Source organism: Delphinus delphis, chromosome 9, assembly GCF_949987515.2.
Source record: "Delphinus delphis chromosome 9, mDelDel1.2, whole genome shotgun sequence".
In the NCBI taxonomy this organism is placed as follows: Eukaryota; Metazoa; Chordata; class Mammalia; order Artiodactyla; family Delphinidae; genus Delphinus; species Delphinus delphis.
The window spans coordinates 18,953,653-18,979,781 of NC_082691.1; the positions used below are offsets into that span (position 1 = coordinate 18,953,653).

General features: G+C 46.1%; 1 protein-coding gene across 1 annotated transcript in view; it reads right to left on the bottom strand.

The window, feature by feature from the left end:
• Positions 1-26,129, bottom strand: part of CDHR3 (cadherin related family member 3) — a 97,413-nt gene that overhangs the window by 42,183 nt on the left and 29,101 nt on the right. The window contains exons 5-11 of the mRNA XM_060021230.1: positions 21,242-21,336; positions 20,361-20,465; positions 15,516-15,664; positions 13,397-13,586; positions 3,692-3,863; positions 2,337-2,439; positions 1,021-1,119 (exon numbers count right to left, since the gene is read on the bottom strand). Of these exons, the coding sequence (XP_059877213.1) occupies positions 1,021-1,119; positions 2,337-2,439; positions 3,692-3,863; positions 13,397-13,586; positions 15,516-15,664; positions 20,361-20,465; positions 21,242-21,336 (913 nt within the window). The remainder of the gene's footprint in view (positions 1-1,020; positions 1,120-2,336; positions 2,440-3,691; positions 3,864-13,396; positions 13,587-15,515; positions 15,665-20,360; positions 20,466-21,241; positions 21,337-26,129) is intronic.

A 26,129-nucleotide genomic window follows, 5' to 3' on the forward strand; every position in this document is an offset into this window, starting at 1 on the left:
GAATATTTTTGATTTTTAAATCCTGTTCCATTTTGCTTATTTTGCAAGTCTTGTTGGTGGGCTGCTGGACTTCGGGCTTGCTTGTTTTATAGAAGTTCTTCCTCATAAATTATACTCCTCAAGGGCAGCATCTTCTCTTATTCAACTATATAGAACAGCACTACGTGCTTGACCCAGAGTAGGTGATTAATAATTGTAGCAAGATCTGTGAATTCATAAAAAACCTATTCCTGTTGCACTTATTATTCACTGGATAAGGCATAAGGAATCGACAGCGTTTTCTTCAGACCCTCTTTTTGTATTTTGTTTAAAATGTAATGTCAGGAAATGGAGCTCATCATCAAGAGAGAAAACGAAATGAAGAGGAGATCATTTTAGAGGGAGATTTTGGGGTTTGTTTTGTTTAGTTTTTAGTGTAGAAGTATACACAATCCAAGTCTCAAAGACTGTGGTGAGGTCTGATTATTCTAGAGTTAACAGTTTCCCCTTCACTGGGAGAGATGGGGAGAAACCCAGCTGGAGTGGGGAGGAGCCCGCAGAAATCAAGGCATCCTAAAGGGTGGAAAAAGAGGCCTCCAGGGAATCCTTCAAAGGGAGAGAGAAAACATCTTTATTTTGTTTTTAAATGAAAGAAATCTAGAAATGGGAAGCCTTCTCTCTATTTTTAAATTTCAATTCTCTGAGTGAGCTGGATAAAAATCACAGTGGAGACCAAGGGAAAACTTAGGCTGCAAAAAGAGAGGATTAGTTGGAATCAGGCACCCAGACAAAGAGGCAATCAGGGGGTTCAGAGAAATGCAGTTTAATCAACAGTTTTCAAAATCTGGATTTCACCTGAAGGGCTCCTCCACAGTGAGGAGAATTTAAAACGAAGTAAGACATGCAATAACCAGGAATCAGCTGTGAGTCGCTGTGCACACCACCACCAGGGCCTCTGACGGGGAGCCTCCTCCACCCAAGTGCCTCCGGATGAAGGGGTCTATCAAGAGCACTGGAGTCTGTGTCTCGTCGGTTACTTACATGGGCTTAATTCCGACACGGCAAATATGTAGGATGGGCTATCAAAGACAAGAGGAAACTCATTTTCTGGGCTTGTTAGAATATAAATGTAGATATTATCTATAAACGGAAATAGGAAAAATAATTAAATCACAATACAGGCATCCCTCATTCTGTTGCGTTTTACGTATTGCAGTTTGCAGATATTGTGTTTTTTACAGATTGAACATTGTGGCAACCCTGTGTCGAGCAAATCTATCGGCACCATGTTTCCAACAGCGTTTGCTCACTTTGTGTCTCAGGGTCATGTTTTGGTAATTCTCGCAATATTTCAAACGTTTTCCTCATTATTATATTGTTATGGTGATCTGTGATCAGTGATCTTTGATGTTACCATTGCAAAAAGGTTATGACTCGCCGAAGGTTCGGATGATGGTTGGCATTTTTTAGCAATAAAGTGTTTTTTTTTTTTTTTTTTTTTTTTTGCGGTACGCGGGCCTCTCACTGTTGTGGGCTCTCCCGTTGCGGAGCACAGGCTCCAGACGCGCAGGCTCAGCGGCTATAGCTCACGGGCCTAGCCGCTCCGCGGCATGTGGGATCTTCCCGGACCCGGGCACGAACCCGTGTCCCCTGCATCGGCAGGCGGACTCTCAACCACTGTGCCACCAGGGAAGCCCAGCAATAAAGTATTTTTAATTAAAGTATGTTCATTATGTTTTTAAGACAATGCTATTGCACACTTAACAGATTACAGTATATAGTGTAAATATAACTTTTATATGCATTTGGAAACCAAAAAAATTCACGTGACTCTCTTTATTGCTTTGTGCCAAGCCAAAGAGTTTGAATGTGAACTTGACAGCTATGGGGAGACACTCAAGGGCTTTCAGCAAGAAGTAATACGGTGGCATTTGCGTTTCCTGAAAATCACTGTCAGAAATGTGGTGGATGCGTTGGAAAGGGACAAGAGTAAAGGTGGGCAGAAAGACTCTTGAAACACTCTTGGTGTTGTAATTCAGCTCTGATAGAGGAGGTTCTGCATTAGAGCAATACTAGTGGGATGGAGGTGCAGTGGAGTTGGGGGGAAGGCAGCAGATCCTTACTAAAATCCTTAGATTTTAGTTGTAGGTGACACAGAAGAAAGGACTTGGAGACTGATTAACTGTTCTTGGTGAAGGACAGGAGGAGGCTGGGCTGATTCCGAAGTATTGGGGCTTTTGGAATTCTCCTTTTGAACATAAATACATCCCCAGCCCAAGCCCAAGCATTGCCCAGCACAGTTTAGTCACTGCTACTCAAGGAAGATGCTTCATGAAATAAACCAAAATGATACTTGCTTTTATAGTAAGGAGGGGCAACATCCTGCACCTGGATTATCACAGTGTATTTATTGCCGGCTGCTAGATTACTTGAATTTTCATAATCTAGATCACCTATCAACTAGATTAAAACAGAGACATCAGATTACACAGAATAAACAATACTTTTAATTGAACTGACATTTTCATGTACTGTTAGTGGACATGTAAATTGCAAAACCTTTCTGGAAAGCACTTTTTCCCATAGGAGGAGCTTTAAAAAGTTATGTCCATACCTTTGCTCACTGCTAGAGAACTTATTTGAAAGAATTTATCAGGAGAGAGAATCTGTTTAAAGATGTTCATCAAGCACTATTGCCCAGCATAGGCTCAAGATTTCAGGTTAAGTCAAAGAGAAGCATGATACAGAATCCTACATGCAAGGTTATTTCCATCATTTAGAATACTTATGCATATATATATAGACGATACATAAAATCTATGCATAGGGAAGAAGACAAGAAAGAAATATATCAACATGTTAATAGTGGTTATTACTGAATAGTAATGCCTTTCTGTGTTTCCTACATTTTCTACAGTGAACATGTATTAATTTCTCAAACAGGAAAAAAAAAGTTATTTTTGGTTGACACAGTGAATAAAATTGGTACGACTTTTTGGGGGATGGGAGGTGGAGAAGGGGGTGTTTGAGAGGATGGTTAGTGGGCTGCTTGCTCTTCTTCCTGAGGCTTTATCTCTGATGCAAAGATCTCCCCCATCAAGACCACCCCCCTGTAAGACCTCTACCTTACCCTGCCCTTCTATCTCTCTCCTCCTTTCCCCCCAACCCTCCAGTGGGAACCTTGTTGTTAAATGTCTCACACAGCTCATTGAGACCTGCCTTTTGCTCCCATTCTTTCTCCAATTACATATTTGCCCCAGTGGAGATGCCCCTCTTTTTTGGGTCTCCAGTGGTTCTACATTGCGGAATTCAGCAGGACACACGCATGGCCCTGGCCCTGCTCTCTCTCACCTCACACCTCTATGGCGAGGAATGAGCGCTGAAATAAACAAAAGTGCTTGAGCCCAGAGGGCACTGATATGTGACTGTGGAAGCACGCTAACCAGGCAGGCAGCCTGCAAACTGTGAACTATGCAAGAAAGAATCCAATCCTTAGCACCCCAGGCATAACCATGCATAACAAACAATTCCTGGAACTTGGGTAAAATAAAGAGCAAATGGGGAAAACAGAGTCACTATTAAGTTTGTCAGTTACAGTCGCTTGGAGAGGGAGTTACTTTGGAAACTTCTCTCTATGGGGCAGCAAAAGCACTATGCCTGTTAGACCAACTTCCCCAATGCCCTTTCGATGATGCAATGACCGTTAACTGACCACGATTGTCCCAGAGCCAGCTGGATCCTGTAAAAATCTGCTGCCGCTCCCCACTCCGGATGGCGTGGTGAAGTTGAATTGGTTGTTTGGTGCTTTACTGTCATCATCAAAGCAGAACTTGCTCAGGTCCAGAAGCAACGTCCCCTTGGCTGCTCTCTCAGGCACCATAATGCTGGCGAAAAGACACGATTCAATATTTTCCCCCAACAAATAGTGACTGAACATTCCTTCTAACACAGGCCCCAGGCTAGACACCCCGGCTTTCATTTCAATTGAAAGCAAGTCCGTGGTTAAGGCAGTACCTGCCTAACTGGTGTCCCCACTCTGCCCTTGACTCCTTTCAGAGGATTCTTAACACAGCAGCCAGAGGGATCCTGTGAAAATGTCAGATCACGTCGCTCTGCTGCTCCTAAATCGCAAAGGGCTCCTGATTTCATTCAAAGTCGTGACTCTGATCTACAGCATCTTTCATGACGTGCGCCCACCCCTTACTTGTCTGAACTCATCTCCTACTAATTCTTCTTGTTCACTGTCCTTCCACTCTGGCCTCCCTGTGCTCCTGGACACTCCCCAGGCTCTGGCCTCAGGGCCATTGCACTTAACTGCGCACTGCATGGCTTGCTCTTTCCCTATCTTTAGTCTCGAATCAAATGGCACCTTCTCAGGAGGCTCCCTGGCTACCGCAACTAAAATGTCAACGCCCCCAGCCCATTGCTCCCGCTCCCCTTCCCCCCTGTAGGTTTAATGCTTGGTGCTTACCATTTTCCAATATACGATACAGTTTACTTACATATCCTGTTTATCGCCTGTTTGCCCCCAAGAATGTAAGCTCCACAAGACTGGGGATCTCTATCTGCTTTGTTCTTGGCACACTCAACAAATATTTGTTGAATGAATGGTAGCTTATGGGACTAGCACAGGAGTGAAGAAGAATATAAGAGAAATAGAAATTCTGCCCCTGCCTGCAGGAATTGATAATCTGGTTGGGGGGTATTGCTGTACCCCTGCACCCTCCCTCCCCTGCTTAGAGGACTGGAAATTCCTCCACTTGTGTTCTCATGGCTTCAAAGTCATAGAAGGGCCTCCCGACACCTTAGCATCATTCATTCAATAGAGGCTTATTAAAGGTTGAATTCTGGGTCCCAATCTCAGTTCACTCCAGCAGGGAGGCAAATAGTATGCAAATGAGTAAAGCTGCCCCCAAACTCAGAGCCATCTGATCAAGCCCAGCTTGGAGTGGGAGACTCTGAGGAAGCATGGTAACATCTCCAGACCCATTAAGGGACTTCACAGGTCTCCAGGTTTCAGGTTTTCCATCTATAAGATGGGCATGTTGATTAGCTTTTGCTACATAACAAACCAGCCCAAAACCTAGTGGCTTAAAACAACAGGCATTTATTCTTTCTTACAACACTAAGGGTTATCCATTCGCTCTTTTGGTTCTAGTCCAGCTTGGCTGGTCTCTCCAGTCACTGGCAGCTCGGTGGGGGCTGGATGCTCCAGGATGGCCTCACTCACAGGTATGGTGGGAAGGTGGGTGGTTTCTGCTTCATATTGCCTCTCATCCTCCAGGAGGCTAGTCTGTGCTGTTTGCATGGAGATCTTAGGCTTCCAAAAGTAGCAAGAGAGGGCAAGTCCCACTGCATACACACCTTTCAATCCTTTGCTGCACCATGTTTGTGAATGTTCCGATGGCCAAAGCAATTCACCTGGTCAAGTCCAGATTCAAGGAGTAGAAAGAGATAGCCATCTCTTGATGGGAGGAATGGCAAAATCACACTGCAAAGGGGCTCATGTACAGGCAAAGAGGAATTTGTGTGGCTAGTATTTTCTTTCTCTTTTTCTCTCTCTCTCCTTCCTCCCTTCCTCCCTTTCTCCCTTTCTCTCTTTCTTTCTTTCTTTGCCCACCACAATCATGTTTTGCCTTGGGCAGGATTTCTTACAAAAATATATTGGGGATGCCAGGAGAATGTGCCTGGAAGACCTACAGCTGCAGGAATAGAATGACCACAGACCCCAGCTGCTGGGCTATGAAATCCATCACTGTATTTGCAGTGAGGTCGTGTACCAACGACAGAGGAGGGCAGAGATACTAAGGCAGACTCATTCCTGTCCTGTGACAGCTGACTTTGGCTCCAGGATTCCCCAATGCCCTAGCCAAGTTCATGGACTGCAGAACAGACTAGAACATTCCCACCCATGCACCCTCCCTCCTTCCTTTACTCAGGTCAGACTTGCATCACGGTCTGATGACCCTCGCAGCCTAGTCTAGCTCTCTCCCCATCTTCTCCCACAGGCATTTCCACTAATAAAAGCCTCGCACATTTAATCCTGTCTTGGCATCTTGTTCTCAGAGCATCAACACGTGTCTCTAATCCTCTGTACTATCACCTCTCTGAAACAGAATTATGCTGCTTTCTACATTCCACATCAGCTCTTCATGGCAGCTAAAATGGGCTTAGCAAACATGGAGCCAAGTCTGACGGCAAGGTTGTTTTTGTGCTGCTGAGGATAACTGGGTTTGTTCTGGGAAAGCGGTCCTTCTCACAGGTGTAACTGAATCTCCATGATGTCTCTGTGTCTCAGGAGGACTGGAGTCCGAGCATTTCCATTCTTGTCTTGATGGCACGATGTCATGGTTTTACTCATAAATACTTAGAATAGATACTATTTGTTAAATACCAACTATATGTGGTATCCTACCAAACACTTTAAAAACTCTATCTCTAATCCCCTCATCGCCTAGAGGTTTGTGTTCTTGTCCCCATTTTACAGATGAAGAAAGATTCAGGGTGGTTTCAAGACCTGTCGCAGAAAGCTGATGTATCCAGGCACCATCCCCTTGTCAGTGTTAAGAGTCACAGTAAATTTTACTTTCGGTTCTATCAATGACTCTCCAGGCCAACAGAGGGTTCAGTGATCTGAGCCTTGATTACAAGTCTGCAGAAGCCGGAAGGTTGCATCACCCAAAGACTCTAGGGTCCTGAAGCCAGACATTTCACACCCTCCAAAAGAGCCTTCACACTTGGCCCTTTAGGGCCACCTGGCATGTTCTTTTCATTTTCCCCTGCCACTTGGTATTTTTCCCCTAAACGCATGACTTGGAAAACGACTCCCCCCCCATTCATCACTCCCTGCCTCAAAGGCGGGCTGCTTTCACTCCCAGCCATCTGACCACGGTTCCCCCCCCACTTGGAGGTGACAGGCACAGCCGACATCCTCTGCCTTTGGCTCACAAACAGCTTGCGAAGCGCTTTCAGCCAAGCGCCTGACGATTTACAACCATAGCGGCTCTGTCACGGGGCCTTTGATGCCTCCATCAGGGCCTTGGGCTCATTCATCACCAGCCTGGGAAAGCCGCAGGGGCTGTTTCTGTCTCTCGGCCTCCTGAGAGCCTGCATGGACCCACGGGGATGGCAGGGGACCTGGCACAAAGCCACCTGCCTCGTGGGATCCACTGGGTGCTTGACGCCCTCCCAGCCTATTCTACCTGCTCCCCCAGACTCTGCCGCAGGCACTGTGCCAAGAGCCCTGAAGAAAGAGTAAATATTCAGGGACAGGGCTGCCAGAGCCCATGGCAGCGCCAGTGCTGTCGTTTGGCTTGCTTTTGACCTGCCCGGGTGCTTCCACTGTGGTGTGGTGGGAATGGACGAGATGCTAGGCGGGGGAGAGTGGTGGGTGATGCAGGGTCAGGGTTTCCCAGCCCCTCCCTGGAGTACGCAAACGAAGCTGGGGTTTGGGAATAAAACCTTTCACTTCCTGGACTGCTGAGGGAGGAGCCCTTTTGTTGCCCCTCCTCCTATCTTGGCTTTTACAGGACAACTGCAAGTTCCTCCCACTGGAAAAGCCCAGAGCTCTCCTGGAACATTGTTTAGAGTTACCTTTAGTAATAAATACAATTAGTTCAGTTACTGGCTGGCATTGAGCTTCAAGGCTAATTTGGAGAGAAGATTATCAAAATGTGATTTTACTAGCTAATACGGAATGCAGTTTGTAAACTGTCATCTCACACATCAGGGGACTCTGGACCACAGGAAGCCACAGTACACACTTAGCAGAAATGCACTGAGGGGAGAAAATTGACCAGGAAGATTGGAGATAGCACAGTCCTCTCCAATCATTGATACCCAGAGTTCTTACGCTTCAACTATCTTCCCCCACCTCTTAGGGCAGGAGAACAAAGCGGAAAGCAGGAGGGTCTAGAAGAGCAGGACATGAGGAGAAGAATTTCCCAAGATGCACTGGAGCCACCCAAAGGCACTAGCATAGCTTTAGATTTTCAAAGAAAGTGGAAGAGTGACTCTGTGGATCACCTCTGCTCCATCACAGGGACCAGACTTCTCTTAACAGTGGTGGGTTTGATTTATGCAGAAAATGGTGTGGAAGTCACGGTCCTAACTGTCCATGACAACTGTTCTCACCCATCAAACAGACTCTGTTCTTGGGGTTGGGATAGGAACCTATCACATGGTCAAGGCCATTATTGCTTTGATAGGGGCCTCAGTAAGAAGCAGATGGCAAATTAAGATAATTCCGGGAGGGTTTAGTAAAGGGACTGTTACAACGTGTACACACAGTACATGGGAACTTCAAAGGATGGTCTAGGTCTAGGAAGAGTGGGCCTCCCTTTCCACTGCTAGACCTCAAGGAGCCAGAGGAAGGAGCAGTTCCTGAAACCGGAACCAGGGACAGAGGGTGCTGTGCGCAGAGGGCAGCTTAATAGGAGCTGAGACCTTCAGGAGGTGGAGGGGCTCATGCCGCTGACAGGGAGGGAGCCAGGGGATAAATACCCTGACTTCTCTCTCCCCCTCATTCCAGGGCTTCCCGTGGGCCAATGGGAAGGTGCAGGGCAAGGGAGCAGTTGATATCCATAGAGGTCAGCCTCCTGGGGCACAGAGCAGGGTGGGGGAGGCTGGGAGCTAGATCTGAAGAGGCAAGTAGGGTATGTCCAGAACAGGGTTTAGCTGTTTTGATGCCAGGCTCAGGACCACTTGATTCTTAGCACTATACTGGGCATGCCACTGGAGAAAACGGGGGGACATTGAAGAGCATAATAAAGGAGTTTGTATCTCTTTTTTTTTTTTTTTTTTGCGGTACGCGGGCCTCTCACTCTCGTGGCCTCTCCTGTCGCGGAGCACAGGCTCCGGACGCGCAGGCTTAGCGGCCATGGCTCACGGGCCCAGCCGCTCTGCGGCATGTGGGATCTTCCCGGACCGGGGCATGAACCCGTGTCCCCTGCATCGGCAGGCAGACTCTCAATGACTGTGCCACCAGGGAAGCCCCAGGAGTTTGTATTTGTACTGCTTATCCTAGATAATCTTTGTCTAGGGTCCTTTGTCCTTTGCATGGCCACACTATGTATCGGGTCTATGTCCAGAGTTACCTAGAGCTTAAAAAATGAACTTGCAAAACCAAAGATCATCTCAGAGGGAGACTCTTTCCCTAGGGAGATCTGAAAGTGAGACCAGCTCTGGTGTTCAGCTTTGCTCCAGACACAGGACATTCTCTCAGCAAGGGTCACTGTAGAGATGCCTTCCCCACCCCCAGGAGGAACCACCTTCACACTCCCAAGATACTGGAGACTAGTTATTAAGAAACCACAGAGATGAAGCTAACTTGGGGAATTATTCATCTTATGGCATTGAGACAAAATAGTTAGTGGAAAGACAGTACTGTTTACCAAAAGTCATATTAACCCAGAATCACAAGGGACTTCATTGATTTATTTTTTTTAATTTTTAAATTAAATTAAATTTATTTTTTTATACAGCAGGTTCTTATTAGTCATCAATTTTATACACATCAGTGTATACATGTCAATCCCAATCGCCCAACTCATCACACCACCACCACCACCACCCAGCCACTTTCCCCCCTTGGTGTCCATTCCATTGTTCTCTACATGTGTCTCAATTTCTGCCCTGCAAACTGGTTCATCTGTACCATTTTTCTAGGTTCCACATATATGCATTAATATATGATATTTGTTTTTCTCTTTCTGACTACTTCACTCTGTATAACAGACTCGAGATCCATCCACGTCTCAACAAATGACCCAATTTCATTCCTTTTTATGGCTGAGGAATATTCCATTGTATATATGTACCACATCTTCTTTATCCATTCGTCTGTCGATGGGCATTTAGGTTGCTACCATAACCTGGTTATTGTAAATAGTGCTGCAATGAACTTTGGGGTGCATGTGTCTCTTTGAATTATGGTTTTCTCTGGGTATATACCCAGTAGTGGGATTGCTGGATCATATGGTAATTCTATTTTTAGTTTTCTAAGGCACCTCCATACTGTTCTCCATAGTGGCTGTATCAATTTACATTCCCACCAACAGTGCAAGAGGGTTCCCTTTTCTCCACACCCTCTCCAGCATTTGTTGTTTGTAGATTTTCTGATGATGCCCATTCTAACTGGTGCGAGGTGATACCTCATTGTAGTTTTGATTTGCATTTCTCTAATGATTAGTGATGTTGAGCAGCTTTTCATGTGCTTCTTGGCCATCTGTATGTCTTCTTTGGAGAAATGTCTATTTAGGTCTTCTGCCCATTTTTGGATTGGGTTGTTTGTTTCTTTAATATTGAGCTGCATGAGCTATTTATATATTTTGGAGATTAATCCTTTGTCCATTGATTCATTTGCAAATATTTTCTCCCATTCTGAGGGTTGTCTTTATGTCTTGTTTATAGTTTCCATGCTGTGCAAAAGCTTTTAAGTTTCATTAGGTCCCATTTGTTTATTTTTGTTTTTATTTCCATTACTCTAGGAGGTGGATCCAAAAAGATCTTGCTGTGATTTATGTCAAAGAGTGTTCTTCCTATGTTTTCCTCTAAGAGTTTTATAGTGTCCGGTCTTAAATTTAGATCTCTAATCCATTTTGAGTTTATATTTCTGTGTGTGGTGTTAGGGAGTGTTCTAATTTCATTCTTTTACATGTAGCTGTCCAGTTTTCCCAGCACCACTTATTGAAGAGACTGTCTTTTCTCCATTGTATACCCTTGCCTCCTTTGTCATAGATTAGTTGACCATAGGTGCATGGGTTTATCTCTGGGCTTTCTATCTTGTTCCATTGATCTGTGTTTCTGTTTTTGTGCTAGTACCATATTGTCTTGATTACTGTAGCTTTGTAGTATAGTCTGAAGTCAGGGAGTCTGATTCCTCCAGCTCCATTTTTTTCTCTCAAGACTGCTTTGGCTATTCGGGGTCTGTGTGTCTCCATACAAATTTTAAGATTTTTTTGTTCTAGTTCCATAAAAAATGCCATTGGTAATTTGATAGGGATTGCATTGAATCTGTAGATTGCTTTGGGTAGTATAGTCATTTTCACAATATTGATTCTTCCAATCCAAGAACATGGTATATCTCTCCATCTGTTGGTATCATCTTTAATTTCTTTCATCAGTGTCTTATAGTTTTCTGCATACAGGTCTTTTGTCTCCCTAGGTAGGTTTATTCCTAGGTATTTTATTCTTTTTGTTGCAGTGGTAAATTGGAGTGTTTCCTTAATTTCTCTTTCAGATTTTTCATTATTAGTGTATAGGAATGCAAGAGATTTCTGTGCATTAATTTTGTATTCTGCAACTTTACCGAATTCATTGATTAGCTCTAGCAGTTTTCTGGTGGCATGTTTAGGATTCTCTATGTATAGTATCATGTCATCTGCAAACAGTGACTGTTTTACTTCTTCTTTTCCAATTTGTATTCCTTTTATTTCTTTTTCTTCTCTGATTGCCATGGCTAGGACTTCTAAAACTAGGCTGAATAACAGTGGTGAGAGTGGACATCCTTGTCTTTTTCCTGATCTTAGAGCAAATGCTTTCAGTTTTTCACCATTGAGAATGATGTTGGCTGTGGGTTTGTCATATATGGCCTTTATTATGTTGAGGTAGGTTCCCTCTATGCCCACTTTCTGGAGAGTTTTTATCATAAATGGGTGTTGAATTTTGTCAGAAGCTTCTTCTGCATCTATTGAGATGATCATATGGTTTTTATTCTTCAATTTGTTAATATGGTTTATCACATTGATTGATTTACGTATATTGAAGAATCCTTGCATCCCTGGGATAAATCCCACTTGATCATGGTGTATGATCCTTTTAATGTGCTGTTGGATTCTGTTTGCTAGTATTTTGTTGAGGATTTTTGCATCTATATTCATCAGTGATACTGGTCTGTAATTTTCTTTTTTTGTAGTATCTTTGTCTGTTTTTGGTATCACGGTGATGGTGGCCTCATAGAATGAGTTTGGGAGTGTTCCTTCCTCTGCAATTTTTTGGAAGATTTTGAGAAGGATGGGTGTTAGTGCTTCTCTAAATGTTTGATAGAATTCACCTGTGAAGCCATCTGGTCCTGGACTTTTGTTTGCTGGAAGATTTTTAATCACAGTTTCAATTTCATTACTTGTGATTGGTTTGTTCATATTTTCTATTTCTTCCTGATTCAGTCTTGGAAGGTTATACCTTTCTAGGAATTTGTCCATTTCCTCCAGGTTGTCCATTTTTTTGGCATAGAGTTGCTTGTAGTAGTCTCTCAGGATGCTTTATATTTCTGTGGTGTCTGTTGTAACTTCTCCTTTTTCATATCTAATTTTATTGATTTGAGTCCTCTCCCTCTTTTTCTTGATGAGTCTGGCTAATAGTTTATTAATTTTGTTTATCTTCTCAAAGAACCAGCTTTTAGTTTTATTGATCTTTGTTTTTATTTCATTTATTTCTGCTCTGCTCTTTATGATTTCTTTCCTTCTGCTAACTTTGGGTTTTGTTTGTTCTTCTTTCTCTAGTTCCTTTAGGTGTAAGGTTAGATTGTTTACTTGAGATTTTTCTTGTTTCTTGAGGAAGGCTTGTATAGCTATAAACTTCCCCCTTAGAACTGCTTTTGCTGCATCCCATAGGTTTTGGATCGTCGTGTTTTCATTGTCATTTGTCTCTAGGTATTTTTTGATTTCCTCTTTGATTTCTTCAGTGATCTCTTGGTTATTTAGTAACATATTGTTTAGCCTCCGTGTGTTTGTGTTTTTTACATGTTTTTCCCTGTAATTCATTTCTAATCTCATAGCGTTGTGGTCAGAAAAGATACTTGATATGATTTCAGTTTTCTTAAATTTACTGTGGCTTGCTTTGTGACCCAAGATGTGATCTATCCTGGAGAATGTTCAGTGCGTACTTGAGAAGAATGTGTAATCTTCTGTTTTGGGATGGAATGTCCTATAAGTATCAATTAAATCTATCTGGTCTATTTTGTAATTTAAAGCTTCTGTTCCTTATTTATTTTCATTTTGGATGATCTGTTCATTGGTGTAAGTGAGGTGTTAAAGTCCCCCACTATTATTGTATTACTGTTGATTTCCTCTTTTATAGCTGTTAGCAGTTGCCTTATGTATTGAGGTGCTCCTATGTTGGGTGCATATATATTTATAATTGTTATATCTTCTTCTTGGAAGAGAGCAAAATAAAAATATTTTTTAACAGAGTAAGAAAGTGGAGAAGGGAGATTACAAAGAGGAAAGAAAATGGAAGAGAGGGAAGAAAAAGGATGAGGAAGGAAAATCTCTCACCTAAAGGGACAGTTCAAATCTACTTATATTATTGAGCTGTGTCGCAGGTGCCCACAATCCTTCAGTCCCTGCCAGACTATACCAGAAAAACCAAGCACCCCCAAAGAGGTGACATGCCCACATGTGTCTCAGAAGGCAAATACCTGAAGGTGAACTTGGTACATGTCGAGGGGTTGTCATTAATGTCTTCCACAATGAAGGTTATCTGCTTGCGATTCTCCTGACCCCCAGAGGGTCTATCCTTCACCAGAACCTCCAGAGATATGGTGGGATTTTGTCTTAATTCACCTGCATCTCGGTCTATCCTGCGCGCCACTTGGATGGTCCCAGTCACTGTTAGAAAGCAAAGGTCAGAATATGGCTCTTTGGAGAGAAATGAAGAGTCAAAGGTAGGTGGAGACTTGGAGTACATTTGAAAAGAACATTCTGATGTGAGGACTGGCTTACAAAGAGAATATTCTTTATACAAGTACATTAAAAAAAAAAACCTCATGTAAGTTCCTGTCTTGGACATTGACTGGGGTGTCTGGCCTGATCCTTCTAGAATTTTGCACCTCATGCCTCAGGGTTAGGCCCCCTGGCAGCTGTCCTTGCCTGTCATTCATTGGACTGATAGACAGCTGACTCCAACCCCTGAGTTCTCTTTCTGGAGAATTTGTAACTGGGAGACACAAGTCAGGTTCCTAGTGGAGCTACAGATAAGATGCCAGAACTCTAGCTGCTGAGGTCACTGGAGCAGCACTGCTTCCCATCCTTCCTGTGCCCTGACTGTTTACTCTTTCTCATGAGATATGCAGTATCCTGGTGATAGGTGTCCCCTACTTTTTTTTTCTCTTGCTTGGTTTGGCTGGCCTTAGTTTCTGTTACTTGCAACCAAAGAGTCTTAATGAATATACTACAAAAAAACCCACTGTATTTGTTAAAAGCTCAATTTGCAATACTCGAATGAACAGAATTCTAAACCACAGTTGTCCATCCTGCCATGATCACTGGAGTGAGGTCCTCAATGACAGACAGCACCGCCTTTGCCCACCTCTCCTGGGCACAGGTAAACTTTGCCCTAAAGCCTATGGGACGAGTAACACATTGTCTTTTTGGGATTGTCCAGTGCTGGCCTCCACAAAATCATTATGTAAAGTTAAGTCCTTTTGGGTGATGTGACAGGGATTTATGAGGTGTATAGTCTAGGAGTAGGGAAGAGCGCAGCCTTTGGAGTCGGGCAGCTTTGATTTGTATCGCTGCTTCACAACCTGCAAGCTGTGAGACCTTGGATGAGTCACTTAACCTGTCCGAGTTTCTCTCCAAGCCTCAGTTTCCTCATCTGTAAAATGTGGATTATGGTAGTTCATTGGGTTGTTCTGCTGGGTACTTAAGATAGAATGCATGTGGATCACGCAGCATCCTGCCTGGTATGGACTAAAAGATGGTCATTAAGAGGGAGAAACTCTCCTTCTCTGCACCAAGATACTTAGATGGGAAAATCTCCCAGGAATCCAGCAGATGGATGTATCAATAGATTGACGCAATCCAATATGGTAACCACTAGCCACACGTGGCTCTTTAGCTCTTGAAATGTGGCTAGGCCAAATTGAGATGCAGTAAGTATAACACACAACGGATTTCAAAGAATTAATATCTCATGAGTAACTTTAAAATCTTGATTACAAGTTAAAGTGATAATATTTTGGATATATTGGGCTAAATAAAATGCCTTGTTAAGATTAATTTCACCTGTTTCTACTTTTTGTGGCCACTTTAAAATTACATGTGTGGCTTCCACTGTATTTCTTCTGGACAGTGCTGGTCTGAATCCTCTGTTCAGGAGACTTCAAGGTACCCTCAGGATAGTGAACTCATCCATCCTTAGATGGCCACCTGCCTCAAAGGTGGAGTGGTGATACAGCTGATGATACAGCTGTCGACACAGGGCCCTGTTCAATGTCCCCAAACCTTATGCCAGCTGCTTTTAATGCACCTATTACAGGAAATTCCCTGGTGGTCCAGTGGTTAGGAGTCCATGCTTTCACTGCCGGGGCCTGGGTTCAATCCCTGGTCAGGGAACTAAGATCTCCAAAGCCATGAGGTGCAGCCAAAAGAAAAAATACACCTGTTACCCCGATAACTTACGATAGTCTAGACGGAAAGGCATGCCCCAGACCAGAAGACAGAGAAAATATTTGTAAAACAATCCAAATGGCTGAATTAAAGGATGCACATAAGGATGTGTGTGTGTGTGTGTGTGTGTGTGTGTGTGTGACTTACACTGATTGATCATGAAATAGCTGTTGACAGTAGTGATGCTGTAGAAGAGGAAGCTGGTAAAACCTTTATCATCAGGGTCCTCAGCTGTGATATTGGCCACAATTGCTCCTGGACCCAGCTCCTCGGGAATCATGTACACGTGCGTTGGGCTGGAACAGAAATACAGCAGACACAGCTCATTTCAGGGGCACAGGAGGGTGGAGTCTGGGAGGTGGGTATTTTAGTTCGTGCTAAATATAGCGCGGAGCTGTTGGAGTTGCATCAATGTGTTGGGGAGGGAGAGCTCAGCAGCTGAAAGGAGGGGTGACTGGCTTTTGTGTTGCCACAGATCACATCCCTGTGGATGCAAAGAAGTTGCCATGCTGCGATGGCAACGATTTATACCAGCCACGGTCCCTGACTCCACGCAGGCCTGATGCCATTTCAGGTCAGCCTTGGCATTAACATCTTTTAAAATAAGGATAGTCGGCCTGTCCAGCTGTCTTCTCTTCTCCCAGTTCGTGTGCAGAATTTTCCTGAATTCTTTTAAAAATCCCTCTGGACACAATATCCAAAACTATAACTTCCTGATGCCCACACCATGGCTGCCCCCAGAAGCTGATTACATTGTGAACCTTCTCTATCCCAGGGCCTCTGCTCACTTTTTATTTCTCCCCCCCCCCCGCTTTTTTTTTTGTTCTGAGGAGGCAGAATTTACACACAGAACGTGTATGCCTTTCCAAGTTGCGTTAACCGTGAGGTCAGCTCTCTGAAGGGAGAAATGAGCCCCACTGGCAGAAGCTAAGGTCAGCGTGCTGCCCTCCAAGGATGACTTCTTACAAAGTAAGCCCAAACTGCTAACTTACGCACCTTCCTCAGACCTCTGCTGCCTTGGAAAAGGCCCGAAACCAGACAGATATGTTTGAGGTTTTAACTGCACAACCTGCGTAAATTGAATAATTTTGAATGTACCAAAGGAAGCTTATTGTTTAAAATAACACTGCAGGAAGTCCTTTTGTGGAGGGAAAATCACTTCAGTGGGACAAATAGTCATCTTTAATTTACCAGTTTCCTAAATTTGGGTTTTCCCATGTGGGATCGTCTTTAAGAGGGGAATGAATACTCTACCTCAGATCTAAAGGATTGCGTTCATTTCATGAGCTCAGGTCTCTGCGGTTCTGTCCCATCATCTGTAGGGCCAGAGGGAGGAGAAAGGGGCGGGGACCTCCAGGGGAGTCAGAGGCAGGCTGAGAACAGCTGGAACCAGGGCCTGCCCAGCCAGGCTGCTCTCGGGATCCTGGGCCGGCCCCCACCCCTGGGGCGACCTCCTGTAGGCTCGCTCCATTGATGGGGGACAGTAATCTTGTTCAGGCCAAGAAGCCACCTCAGTGCTCTGGACCTCTCACTACCAGGGGTCCCACAGAAGCTGCCGTTTGTCCATTTACTTACCTGGCACACACCGTTGTCAGGGAATCCGTGCCGCCCACCAGTGGGTCCAGGGATGGACAAAGTGGGAGGCAGCCGAGGAGGCGGGGTGGCAGGAACCAAAAGCAGAGCCAGAGGAGAGAGGGGGACAGCCCTGGCTCCCCAGGCTGGACTAAGCCCTTATTCCACTGTGTGAGAGACCCTTTTTCTCACGTATTGGATTTTTTCCTTTGGCTGCATTGAGGGGCTTCCGTTAATTTCCAACAGAGATCACTAAGACACTGTGCGACCTTCACAGCCTCGCCTTTGCTACCCCAGGGGTTGTCCCCGCCTTCCTAACTGCCTTCCTGAGCATGCTGGGTCCTCCGGCCACTCCAGACCACTGAATCAGGAGCCAGAGTTTCACCAGATGTGCGGGGTCGGGGGCGGGGTAGCACTTTAAAGTTTGAGAAGGACTATTATGAGGAGTCACCAGAGGTGAGAGCCAGAGGCTCCCAGCCTCTCATAGGACAGACAGAGGACACCTTGGGAGAGAAATTCCCTCCCTCCCACCCTCCTTCTTCCCTTCGAAGACAGTGGTTCTCAGCTGCAGATGATTATGTTGTTTGTCACAACTAGAGGAGCAGGCTGCTATCGGCGTGTAGTGAGTCGAGGCCAGGGATGCTGCTAAACAGCCTATGATGCCCAGGACAGCCCCACCGCAGGAAGTATCCCGCTGCAAACGTCAGGAGTGCAGCTGTTTAGGACCCTCATCTGCGGGCTCCTCCAGTCCACACTGGGCGCTCCGGGAAATCAGGTCCTCGTGAAGAGGACTGATCAGGCTGTTGGTGAAGACACAACTCCCCGGGTACAACATCCTGTCCTTGGCTGACTTGATATTGAGCCTGGCAGAAGATAAAATCTGTGGTTTATTTGGTTTGGGGATCCAAGACCCAAGTATGTATAAAATATCACTTAACTTAGAAGTGTTATCCTCAAACCACAGTAGAAATCTGTTCAAATGCGGTGAAGCCAGGACCCCTGCAGCCCCCCCGACAGGGGAAAGCTCTGATATCACTAATTCCCACACTCTTCTCCCCTTGACACTGGCTCACCAGAGCCTGGACCCAGGGCCACACTCAGGGGAAAGGGTGTGAATCCAGGATGACCCGGGATGGCTTCTGTAAGTCCATAAAGTGTGTCTACACTGCCTCGCGCCAGGTTGAAAAGGACTGTGAATGAATGCAAAAGAAATGGGCAGAAGGGGAGAAAGACCCACCTGCCTGACTCTAAAACAAAGTTCTTTGCAAGAATAGTGAGCACTGTTTGCGAGGTAGAGGGTGAATGTAAGTCGGGTACTCTTATAATAAACTGCCCGACTTTCATAATGGCAGCATCCTGGAGTGCACATCACGAGAACATGAAACGTTCAGCATTTGTCACCACCCAGGAGAAAAATGGTGAGGCATTTTCAACAGCAGAAATAGTACTTGCTTTGGTTGTATTTCATTGCAGGACCTTAACAAATAGTAGAGATAGAAGAGTTGTTTCCACATTTTGCATTTCTAACTTCACACTCAAACTCAGTCTACTTGAGTCCATTTGAGGATTTAATTTTGTTCATCCTGAATTAAATAACTTATGGTTAGTCCTAGCACTGATTTGGGAGAAAAGAAGGATGATGGTTCAAGGGAACCAGGAAACCCTCAAAGTTAGTACCTAGTTTGAAACTGAGCAAACTTGTTGAAAGTGAGGATGGCTGAGGGACTAGCTTGGCTCTAATTGAGCAGCCCTGGCAAAGTAGGGCAGCCATCCTGCCCCAAATCCTGCCTCACATCCTTCTAGATCACAGGCTCTCCCAGACCCATCCTTACCAACATCCAGGGAACACTGTTTGAAATTAAGTCGACTGTTTTTTTTAAAAATGGTTAGACAGTCACAGAGGTCATGCTTCCTTGTCTGGGATGGAGGTTCATCTCTCAAACCAAAAATGAGAACCAGAGTTCCAGAGCAATCTCTGGGGGACCCCAATAAACAGCCAGGGTCATGTTCCCTTTCTGCTAAGGCCAATTGCTTTATTTTGGAAGATGTAGTCCAAACCAGATGGCCTACACGTTCTGCCCCTTGGGCGAACTGATTATTTTCCCCTTTGCAGGCCCATTAGTCTGCTTTCCCACCTCACAGACTGGGGGTGTGGAGAGGGCATCGCAGAACGTGTCAGCTCTAGCCCCACCGCCATCGCCTTCCTCTGGGGGATCACTGATGAATCCGCATTGCTGTGTTGGCCAATACTTGAGTCCGAATCCAGGCTGGGATGTCACAATTATTTATAAACTGCCTGTACTGTGTTCCTGGAAGAGCCCGTCAGCAGAAATGCACTGCACCGTCCTGCTGAGCTTAACCTGACAACAAGCATTTTGTGGGAGTGCCTCTGCTGCTGCTCCCTCCATGTTGACACTCAGCAACTGGGCTGTAGACTGTGATAACGTCCAGAAGTTTCACAATTGTGGTGTGTTTTGCCAAAAGGCACTTGGTTAGCCTGTGAGTGGAGTTGCTTTAATACCTCAATCTCGGAATACTTTTGCAAGCATTCTACATAGGTCTGGGGCCCAGTGGCTTTTCGTTGGTGGAGTCTCCCGAGCTGAATGTATTCCATGAATACAGTGAACCCAGGCAGGGGAGTTTGCCAGTTTTCTTGTGGCTGGTTCCTGAGCCTGGCTCAGCAACTGTGGGGTATGGTGGGGGGTGGAGTCTTGTAACCAGTAACCAGGCTGTTTGCAGGGTCACATGCCAGCTCAGAATCCCATCTCCCCCTCCTAAATCCTTGTCTGTGACAGGCTCCGGTCTCGCCTTTGTGCCTGGGCTGGTGCCGGGCACATTCCCACAGGCTGCCTCTACCAGATTCACTTACCTTCCTCACATCTGTTGGATGGAGGAGCTGCCAGACAAGGCAGATCTCCTTTCTGAATCCACCACAACAGGAGGAAACTTAGAGCACCCAGCAGTGGGCAGGCCCCTTAGGCACCATCGAGACAGCCCTTTCCTCAGTCGGAGAGGATGACCTCCTGACAGTGGGCTTTATGGAGCCTGGACTGATGACGTGCTCTAGGATTCTGCCGTTATTAGTGGTGAGCCTCCTATCCTACGAGTACCCGCCTTCTGCCTTCTGCATGTGCCCAGTGGCAAGCCTTGCACCAGGGGCGTGGTGTCTGGCCTCCACCCCTTCCCCACCATACCCAGAATCCCATGGTGCACACGTCTGTGGGGTGTGGAGACGGGGGGAACAGAGGTGGAAGATGTTAAGTCTGGAGGTCCAGGTAAATGAGCCTCTTACCTCTCCTCCAGGCCAGAGCAAAGGGCAGCCCTCTGCCTTGCATGAAGTGTGTCTGAGGCAGCTCAGCCACTTAAGAGACATGGTACCCCCCGGCCCACGGAGACCCCCTCCCAAGCCCTCAGGCCTACCTGGTAAAGCGAGGGATCTCATCATTGATATTCACAATGTTCACCTGCAGCTCCATGGAGGCTCTGAGCCCTTGGCTATCTCTCACTTCCACGATGAGATGGTACCTGTCAGGAAACAGCCCAAGTCAGGGAGTCAAGCTTTGCTGACATGACTGCAAATGGGGTAGGGGGAGGGAGGGAGGAAAGTGTCCGTCCCCTTTCTGGCCACCCCCCTCCATATCCCCCTGCAGAGTCAGATCTGCTAGGTCTACCCTTCTTTCTTCATCTCTAAAACCCCACCCCTCCATTTCTCATCCTATAGTTATTACTGACGGCTGCCTTCTCCCGCCCGCCACGTTGCACACCCTTTCTCCATCCTCGCTCCCGTTATCTTGGCAAAGTGCCTCATCCACCCACGTAAGGAAACTGAGGCTGCCATGGATTAGATAACTAGCCCTGCTTCTCACACCTGCTGCAGATCCCAGAGCCAAACCTGTGTGGACCCCAAGGCCTGTGTGTTTTCACCCTCAAGCCCTGGCTACTCCTCATCTCTTTCCCCAGAGGCCTGCTCACCTCCACCATTCTGCTCTGATGTCGGCGAACAGCTCTGACAGCTGCCTCTCCAGAGCCAGAAGGGCATCTGAGGCAGTCCTCTGGATGCTTCAGGGGCCCCCTCCCACACCTTCGATCTTGTGATCCAGAGATGTAGATTTTGGGTGGGAAGGAGGCCTTCAGATAATGGCCTTACTCCTGATCCCTCTTTGGAGCTCACTACCCTCTGAACCTAGCAGCAAGGCAACAGACCACTCAGGGCCTCCGCAGCTGCCCTCAGTCTGCACTAGGCCTGTTCCTTAGACACTCAGATAAAAGGTACTTCAAGCAAAGTCATTGGCAAAGGCTACCTGCTGTGTCCTGCTTCAAAGTCAAATTCTGTTGTGGAGAAGAGGGTACCATTAGCAGACATTCTGAAACTCTTTGAAGGGGAAATCAGGAAATACTAAAAAACAAGGAAAAAAATATTACTGAGCACACCTACGTAGCTTTCCCCAAGAGATGAGTTTGTTCACTTCCCATTTTATATTCTTGGCCCGTGCAACTTTTTCTTTTTTTTTTTTTTAAAGGGCACGCTATTTATTTATTTATTTATTTATGGCTGTGTTGGGTCTTCGTTTCTGTGTGTGGGCTTTCTCTAGTTGCGGCGAGCGGGGGCCACTCTTCATCGCGGTGCGCGGGACTCTCACTGTCGCAGCCTCTCTTGTTGTGGAGCACAAGCTCCAGACACACAGGCTCAGTAGTTGTGGCTCACGGGCCTAGTTGCTCCGCGGCATGTGGGATCTTCCCAGACCAGGGCTCGAACCCGTGTCCCCTGCATTGGCAGGCAGATTCTCAACCACTGCGCTACCAGGGAAACCCTCGCGCAACATTTTTGATGTATCAGGATGAGGCCCAAATGGGCAGTTCTCAGGCTTAATGGTTCTTGATTCAAGAAGGCTCTGGATCAGTTGGTCTGAGCCTCTGACCCTGATCGGCTACACCCTGAGAAGCTGGTCACTGGATCCTGCTTCAATTACAGAAAATACACATAAACAGCTCCCTGCTTCTGAGTCCAGCATACTTATCCCCATCACTGTATTCTCACTTCTGCTTCCCAGGACAACTTCTGGCTTTGATTTGGTGTCTTGGCTTTAACCAACACTCTTTCAACACAGCTCCCATGCATTAGGAAATAGGACAGTACTAAAGCAAATACGATCTGGTCTCTTTCCTTAAAAGAACTCAGGATACGGTGCGGTGTGAAAATGTTCATAAAGCATCATTCATTACAATGATGGCAGGGAAAAGGAAAGAGACAAGCGTTAGAGAGAATGAACCTTAGCAGGTACTAGAGTCCAAGTTGGAAGCTGGTTTGGGATGTAGACGCGTTTTTTAACATCCCGTCTCAGGGCTATGGCCTCTGGTCAAGCCTTTGCACATCCTGGGGAGTTGAGGGTCTGTCCTCCTTGGTTCCCAGTGCTCAGCCCAGCTGTCTTGAGGACCCCTTGCCCAGCACCAGTTGCTCTGATAAGGACACAGGCTTCTTTGCACATCCCACTGAGGGCCAGCCCATAGGAGGCCCACCCCTGTCCGTCCACGGGCGCTTGTCAGAATAGCTTCCTTGCTCCCATCGTGGAGTCAAGAAGCAGGGGAAGACCCTGGATCAGAAGAGCTGAGTCCAAGCTCTGGTTCTCACCTCAGGACCTGGGACAAGTCCCTTCCTTGCCTGTAACTTAGGGCTGAGTCCACCAACAGCTCGTCCGCATTATGGTAAGGATTAAATCGGAAGGCACACTGGAAAACGTGAAGGGCTGCGCGGCAACACGTGAGGCTTACGTATTTATAGCCATCTGTTCCAAAGGGCTTTAAGGGCAGAAGGTTTCATTATTTCCCACTAGGGTGAGGGATGATCTCTGGATCAGATCATAAGTGGAGGTTATGCAACCAGAGCCACAGCCCCTGAAGTCTAGAATCAAAGGAAACGTCAGCCGAGCTTTCCAACCCAGTGATTTGCTGTGTTGTGATCGCAGCTAAGCTCCCCGTAGAGGAGAGAGAACGCACAGAAAATAGATGAAAGCTCTCCTTTGGGGCCAATGAAAGATTTTTAAACGATTTTTTAAAGTGTTTACTGTCCGTTTATTATTTAATAACATTTTTCTAATTGTAATGAACATATTTTTAACCAAAAAACTGGGACCAAAAAGTCTAAAAAAGAAAATATTAATCACCTGTAAAATCTCATCGTTTTCATGAAGTCTTCTGTTCTTTTCTATGCAAACATACGCCCTCCAAAAAATTGAGATGATGTTCTAACCACAATTATAATATTTTGTTCTTTTTATTTATAGCTTGAGCATTGGCCCATATTCTTGTCTCATTTTATAGACTGGTTGGTTAATGATGATATGGCCTTCTACTGTAAGGGCTTATTTTACTAAGTCTTTCTTGCTGGTTACTTAGGTGCTTCCAACCCATTTTTAAGAGGAAATATTTGGCCAATGCCAAGAAGTGCCCTTCTCCCAGCTACCCCGCCCTCCAAATTGTATAAGCACCTTGACAGCACTCAGAGGTGTGATGTTTAAATCCCAAGCCCCCCACCAACTCTCCAGCTCACTGCCCGGGCCTGCAGCTGGCAGCGCGTGGAGCTGTCCTGGCTCTGTGAGCAGAGCCTTTCCTGCAGAGAATCCTCACATATCCACATGTCAGAGGCTCAAGCTGGATGTGCTGGAATGGCAGAGTTCAGAGACCCCGGCAAGGCATTTACTATATGCACCTGAATCGGGATGCCTTTCCACATGTGTTTTAAAATGCTCTAGGAGATAGGAGATAGGAGCTGGTTGTTTCCCAAACAGTGCAAGGTCTTGGGATATGGAGATGACAGACAGCCCTGCTCTGCCAAAGATGATGGTCAATCGAAGGAAGATACAGAGAAGATGTGGGACAGGTGCTCCACAAGGGATAAATATAGGATATTAGGGCAACAGAGAAGGCAGCCTCTTAGACCCATCCGGAACATGAGTCACACATTGGGGCAGTTGAGTCGTGAAGTGGCTCTGGATCCAGGCTGGAGCCAGACTGCTGAATCTGAATCCTGGTTCTACCCTTTTATGAGAGCTTGTGCAACAAAGAGGAATAATAATAAGGCATGCCCCATGGGGAGATCACGTAAAGTTCTAGAACAGTGCCTAGCAGAGGGAAGCTGTCCATGTATGTTAACTGCTACTGTCCAGTTAGAATGTGAGATCCATGAGGGAAGGGGCTTCATTTTATTCACTGCTCTATCCCTATGCCTAACACATACTAGGTGCTCAATAAATATTTGTTAAATGTTCAATATTGGGGCTTTCTTCTCGCGTGTTTCCCATCTGAGACCCCCATTCCCACCTTAAAGGATCTTAAAAAGGCAACAACAACAAAAGCGTTGCCAACCTTTATAAAAAGTCTGTTTCAATTTGGTAATGCTGGACTTGGGTATGAAATCGTCCTCCAGGCTCAGCAAGCAAGAAAAAAGCAACAGCAGCAGACAGAAAGGGGAGAGAGCTGTAGGATTAGAACACGGGGAATTTCTTTTAAATTTTTATTAAGAGGCTGATTTCCTGGAATCCCGATTTTTTTTTTTCTTTTAGAGCCAGGCTAATTTCCTTTATCCCTGAACCTACGAGCTTCTGTTAATGGGAATAGCAGTTTGGTACTTAGAAAGGAGATAATATCCATAGACTAAAAATATTATGTCATGTGGCCATTTGCCAGCGACTCAGCAAAGCTTTCTGTAAAACCTGGCATTCTCTTCCCTTTTTAAAGGCTTGTTTAATCAAAGCTGCTCCCTTGATATTCGTTCTTGGAAAACAGAAATTAAATAGGATGAAAAGCAACGGCAGCCCCTCTCTGCTCCAATACTGGCTAAGAAAAGTCCTGAGTAATCAGATCAATTCTGTGAACAAATGCTTGTCAGACAAGCTCTCGAGCGTCCCCGCAGGGAATATTCCTTTACCGTCACCCCAGGTTTCTCTCTTTGCAGCCCCTTGGCGGCAATGTTTTGCTCACGGACACAGAGCTTCGGGGTGGAGAACGATGAGCAGGCTTCCTGCCCCATTCATCCTTTATTGTGCCACCGGTGCGGAGAGAAAAAAGGCTGCGAGGGAGCTGGCCCAGTTTCCTGAAATGTCAGGCTCCCTGGGGAGGGCACGCCACCTCCGGGCCGGCACCCCCCCCCCCCGCCCCCGCCCCCGCCCCCGCCCCCGCCGCTACAGCTGGAGTCACGGGCGAATAATGATCCAACCTGTGCTGATTTGCAGCCCTCGGTTGCTTTCGGGCCTGCAGTGGAATCAAGCGACAAGAATTCAGCCTCCCAGCTCGTAGGAAGAGAGCAGTCAATTTCCAGGGGCCAAGTTTCCAGGGGGAAGCAGGACCTTTATTCCTCCCAAGTCCGGGGAGTGCCAATGACCCTACCAGCCACTGAGAACATGCCCCCAAGCCCACCCAGAGGGCCCAGACAGGCAGCATCTCTCTACTGGGCCAGGGCAAGTTATAAAGATGACGCCACGGTCCTATTATTTTTCAGTGTAAGCTGAATGTTTTATAAAAGCCTCAATTCCTCTCTTTTCCCCCTATTCCACCCCAAAGCAGCTCAGAGGTGGGAGGTGGGGGACGGGAGTGGGAGGGAAGGGCGCCTAGGAGGAAAAAAACAGCTACCATAAAAAAACCTACTGCAAGCCCTTAACTCAACTGTGCTCTGCTTGTGTGTGTTATTATCATGAGGGTGAGCTAGGTGGGTTATAGACAAATATTTGTTTTTAAGAAGAGCCACATGTATAAATGCAACATGCTATAGATATGTAAAGGATGCAATCCTTTACTGAGGAAGCTGCAGATCTTCCTGTATTCTGTCAGTCTTCTTCCGTGATCAGCCTGGGTCCTGTTCTTTGATTCAGGCATCACTAATCTTAAGAACAATGATGCCCTTCTATTTGAGGAAGTATCTCTCCCGACGTATGAACCATCATCAGTGGTGGTGTATTTGGAGTGGGAATTTTCAAATAGCACTGCTTGTTCCCTTCTCAAGCATTCTCACGAGGACCTGGAGTATAAAGCGTTTTGTAAAGACTTCCAGCGGAGACTCCTGAGTTAGGCAGATGCCTGGGGGGCAGTGAATAGTAGGGGTGTGGGTGGGTGGGTGGAAGGCGATGAGCAGAATCCCTTGATTTTCACTGGCATTACCTGGCCCAGGCGAGGGCCTCAGATCCTTCCCTCGCCAGG